General features: G+C 55.4%; 1 protein-coding gene across 1 annotated transcript in view; it reads left to right on the forward strand.

The window, feature by feature from the left end:
* The first annotated feature begins 322 nt into the window (after positions 1 to 322).
* The window catches only part of LOC137904125 (enhancer of polycomb homolog 1-like), a 12509-nt gene continuing 7531 nt past the window's right edge, over positions 323 to 5300 (forward strand). The window contains exons 1-2 of the mRNA XM_068748288.1: positions 323 to 613; positions 4434 to 4597. Of these exons, the coding sequence (XP_068604389.1) occupies positions 461 to 613; positions 4434 to 4597 (317 nt within the window). The 5' untranslated portion in view covers positions 323 to 460. The remainder of the gene's footprint in view (positions 614 to 4433; positions 4598 to 5300) is intronic.

Consider the following 5300-nt stretch of genomic DNA (forward strand, 5'->3'; position numbering starts at 1 on the left):
CGCGCCGGCCGCGTGTATCTCAGGACCGGAGCATCCCGAGCTCGGGAAGTTCGCGTCCCTCCGGCAGCATCCGGCACCTCGCCCCCTCCGCGGGAACCCCTCCCGCCTTCTCCCGTACCCCAAGGGTCTCGCGAGCGCGCACGCGTGCGAAGCTGCGTGGGAATGGCTGTCTGCGCGATCGAAGGGGTTGGGCCGCTCGCAGCGAGCGGAGAGCTGCGTGAGTTTGTAATGTCCGCCATGTTGGTCATGGCGTACTGAACCGGGGAGGAACGGCGGAGCGCGGGGGGGAAAGAGACCGACAGAGAGCGACCGAGACCCGGGCCTGCCCGGCGCTGTTCGCGCGGCTACGGACCCGAGCTCGCCCTCACACGACCGGCTGACTCCCCGACGCCGCCACAGATCCATCCATGAGAGCTCGAGGCGGACCGAACAGATTTGTGCCGAACCTTTTAATATAAAAATGAGCAAACTGTCGTTCCGGGCGCGGGCGCTGGATGCTAGTAAGCCGCTGCCCGTCTTCCGCTGCGAGGATTTGCCGGACCTGCACGAATATGCTTCGATCAACCGGGCGGTGCCGCAGATGCCGACGGGGATGGAGAAAGAGGAGGAATCGGTACGTTGTTTAATTCCTGCGCGGCTGCTGCTGGCTGTCTGTGGAGCTGTTGTCACGCCGAGGGGCGCCGCTATCTTGCCTGCGCAAGCTGGTGCAAAATGGCCGCCATATCTGCTCTTTCGCGCACACGACGGATCTCGACGAATCCGTGATATTACCGGCCCGTTCGGCCGAAAACGTGCTTGTAAGGTGGCCGCGGCTCGGTGTTTTACTCCTGAGCCGTGTTGTGTCCGGTCACTTCGCTTCAAATTGCGCCCGAAAGCACAAAGAAGTCACGTGACTCGTATCTGCTCCACCATTTTGTTGACTTTCGTCGGGAAAGGCAGGCGAGGATCGGCCTCGGACGGTCTGCGCTACCGCTGAACGGCGGCCAGGGGGAGCCACTGAGCCCCCCCGCGAGCCCGGCTTGACAGCTCGGCGCCGCGCGTTGACAGCTCCGCCATGTGTGCCGCGCGCACCGCGGAGTCGGTGCCGTGGGGGCGTGAACGTGGACTTCATTCATGTTTTGTTAGCGGCTTCCTTCGAGAAGGTGAACTAGCCCTTTAAGCACCCGCTGAGCGGAACGTTCGCGCTGCCCGAGGTCCGGATCGGTTTCCGTTCACCCCGGTTCTCATTGAAGGCGCGGACCGGGCGTGTGAACGCGCGCTTAACTCCGGCGTTGTGGGCGGATCAAAGCTCGCACCCGACACGCTGGTTATTTATATGAGAGCTGTGGAGATGTCCCAGCAGACGCATGCATAGGGGGGGGGGGGGGAGTCAGCGGAAATCCTTCCTACCCCCCACCGACTGAACACGTGCACGCGGAGGCGTTACGTAAGAGGGCAGTTTTACTACAAGGCTGTGCGTGGCTTTGCTCCCTGACCTACATCCTGTCCAGGGGGGGGGGGGGGGGGGTCTATTTATAACCTGGTGGCAGACTGTTATTATCAGCGGGTGCTCACTTTGATTGGTCAGCATCCCGACGTCACACGCCCCCTTTTGAGGCTTCTTATTCCAGCGTTGTGTGAAGGAACGTTTTGTTTTCTGCCGGTGCAAATAAAAATACTGACGGTCTCATTAAATTCTTTGGTGTAAGAAATGTCCAGAACCCACGAGTATAAATGTGTGTAGTTCATAGTGATGCTTGATTACTCTGAATACTCAGGATACAGCGAACCTGCCAGATCTTTAATGGAAACCATGTTTATTTGGCTCTGATGCGGGTTTCTGCGCCGTCAGGACTGCGTTCGTTCCTTTTAAATCGCGCCGCCGCTCGCCTTCTCAAGGTTCCCTCTTCCTCCGGTTGAGCACACGGCTTTGTTGCTGTGGCAACTTTTGTTTCGCCCGTCTGATTTTCTCGGGAACGTTCAATGAAAGCAACACGCAGAGCGGCGAAGACATTGATTTCCGTTTTGTGTCGTCTGCCTGCATCGAGAGCGGTTTCATTCAGGGGGAACGCCGGGTTCGGTTTTAGTCTGCGGCTCTTTCGGGGACAGACGATGACCCTGATCGGGTTTAGCGTCGTGGGGTGACCCTCCTTCCTCGAATCCGTTCTTTGCTATGAAGGAGAGGCAAACGATTTGTGCTGCATGGATGGAAGTTTAAAAAACGAGTTCTCAAAGCTCAGGGATGCTCTGCATGGCAGGAGGTAGAGGTCACCCGAGGTCGCGTTGTCATGTGGCGAGATTCCAGCCTAAACCGGCGTCTGGGTACGATTGGATCACAGACTTCACATTTAGCCAGATTGACCGACTCCGTCGTTTGCATTTCCATCCTCCGTTTGTTCCCTGATTTGTCTGCTTGCGTGCGATCGTCTGACGTTCCCCTTAAACGTGAATGCACGCTAGCTCCCCTGCTAATCATTGTAGCTTCTAGCCTACAGGTGAAATCCACGCAGCTCTCCGGTCTGCTGTTCCTGGCGCAGTACGAGCGGAGGAAACGGTGTCGTCGTGTCTCCGCGTTTTCAGACCAACCCTTTCAGAACGGGTTTTTAAATGCGGTGTTGCAGCGGAGAGGCGGCTAGCTGCAAGCGGTTGTGTTTTTAAATGCGGTGTTGCAGCAGAGAGGCGGCTAGCTGCAGGCGGTTGTGTTTTAAATGCGGTGTTGCAGCGGAGAGGCGGCTAGCTGCAGGCGGTTGGGTTTTTAAATGCGGTGTTGCGGCAGAGAGGCGGCTAGCTGCAGGCGGTTGTGTTTTTAAATACGGTGTTGCAGCGGAGAGGCGGCTAGCTGCAGGCGGTTGTGTTTTTAAATGCGGTGTTGCAGCGGAGAGGCGGCTAGCTGCAGGCGGTTGTGTTTTTAAATACGGTGTTGCAGCGGAGAGGCGGCTAGCTGCAGGCGGTTGTGGGCTGATCATTCCCAACGGCCTGGCTGGGCAGTCGGTACACAATGAGAGAGCCCGAGCCAAACGCGGCGCTTTGTTTGCGCAAGAGAGCATGCCAGATTTGTGTTTCAGAGAGAGCATGCCAGTTTCAGTTGGATGAGAACAAGCGACTGATTTGTGGGCGGGAGCTTGTTTGTCTGTTTGTTTGTTTTTTTTGTGCGTATTGTTGGCGTCTCTACGCACCTGAAGCCTCTCGGGTATAAACGTTGCTCAGGTGGCTGCAGCAAAGGAAAGTGGTTTCCTCTTTTCTGGTCATCCCGCCAGCACGGGTTCGGTTCTCCCGTCGGCCCACACAGGAACCGGGATTACACTTGAAACCCCCAGACCAGATTAGCACTGTGTGGAAATGTACCAGCTTTTAGCTCAGGATTAGCCATGCACGGACGCGGTTCTGTCGATGCCACATTTGGTTTGTTTTTAAACGCTGACCCAATTCTAGAAATGGAGGCCGTAAAAACAGAAGGTGTAACTGAGTCGGCGCCGCTGAACGTTCTTGTTGGAGTACGTTCTCTGTGGATCGAGCTGATTGGCCGTCTGTTGCATGAAAAGCAAAGAGTAGCACAGAATGAGCGTTGCGTTCTCATCGGCGCCGCCTCTAATGCGGACGCTGAAGCTCTGCCCGTCTGGCGGCCGGGCCGTGTTCTGAACTCGCTGCTGGGTCTCGGATTACTTGCTGTTGAAACATTCTGCACGAGTACCAGATGTTCTGCTGGAGAACCCTGCAGGTATTTCCTCTGTGGCGGCCGCCTGTGCAGCGGCGTTCTTGTAAACGTGTAGGGCTAGCAACTCGCTGCTGGGTCACAGATTCCATGCCCAGTTCTCCCACGTGCGACGGGATGAGCGTGTGTCGCTCTGCACACACACACACACACACACACACACACACACACACACACACACACACACACTATAAACATCCTGTGTACCCACAGAGGAGAATCGCTGAACATTCTGACGCTCCTTTACCCTCATCGACGGCGCTGATTACTAACGACCGCTGCCAGGCAAACCTGAACGGCAGGATTTAACGGCAGGACTGCTGCCGTTCCTGTTGGTGCCGCTTTGTTTTTGGATCATTGCCACCGTGTTGTACTCTCATGCTGATGGATTGAGTGTAATCCTACTCGCGTGCTTCACGGCTAATCCAGAGATGAGAGAACCTTCAGATGTTTTTGCTTGAGGTCTATTTCTAAGTTTTACAAGGAGTTTCTGTAGCTGCTTCCTGGTGTAAAGATGTCATTTTATTCTGATGGACTCATGTTTCTAGTGATCGTGCTGTAAACAAACCTGTTGTAACGACCGTCCCTACATTCAGCACGAATGGAAAACGAAGCAGACATTTCTTTCACCAGCTAATTCGCTCATTTTGTCTTCGGCGCGGGTTCATGTTTAATATTTAATGCATATTCATGGGATGAACGGACTTCTGTAAGAGTCTGCCCCCCCCCCCCTCTCTTCCAGGAGCACCACCTCCAGCGGGCCATCTCGGCACAGCAGGTATACGGCGAGAAGCGGGACAACATGGTCATCCCGGTCCCCGAAGCGGAGCGCAACATCACCCACTACGAGTCCCTCTACCCCGGGGAGTTCAAGATGCCAAAGCAGCTCATTCACATACAGCGTGAGTAGCGGCCCGCTGCTGGGGGGCTGGTGTTCACCAGGTGTGTGTGGGGGGGGGGGGGGGGGGCTCAGTCCAAGCGGCTCTCCATTAGCGGGCTTTATGTTGCGTATAAGCAGTTAACGACAGATCATACTCTGCAGTGCTACAGGTTCTCGGGTGTGTGTGTGTGCGTGCGTGTGTGTGTGTTTTTAACACTTGCGGTGCTCCGCTCTCGTCCCCGGAGGCTCTGATGTGTGATAAAAGGATCACACATCTTATCTACCCCCGCAAAGGTTAAATGAAACCTTTAGTTACGTTAAATCATTTCGGAGCGTTTCGTCCTGTAGCCTGCATTCGGTGCAGCCCTAATGGGAACGGAGAACGATGAGTTTGGAACCGAATGAGGCGCCGTAGCTTCCTTCACTAACACAGCTTTTGTAAACATGTCACGCTCCATGTCGCACGTTTTCACGCGTCTGGGCAGAGCCGTCGACTCCCCTTTCAGCGTCGTGCTGAAGAACCGGCTTTGGACCGTTAGCTGCTTTTGTAATCTGTTAACTAACACTAATAAGAGCTATGCTAATGCTAACGGTGTGTTTGTGGCAGCCATGGTTCTGTCGGGCTTCGGCTGTATCTGGTGTTGGCCCGTCTGCTTCCTCGGTGTTGCGCTGAGATCGAAAGGTGTTCCATTTACGAGGGTGACAGAATGTCTGTCAGCGTTGGGCTCC

This window comes from Brachionichthys hirsutus, chromosome 14, assembly GCF_040956055.1.
Source record: "Brachionichthys hirsutus isolate HB-005 chromosome 14, CSIRO-AGI_Bhir_v1, whole genome shotgun sequence".
Classification (NCBI taxonomy): domain Eukaryota; kingdom Metazoa; phylum Chordata; class Actinopteri; order Lophiiformes; family Brachionichthyidae; genus Brachionichthys; species Brachionichthys hirsutus.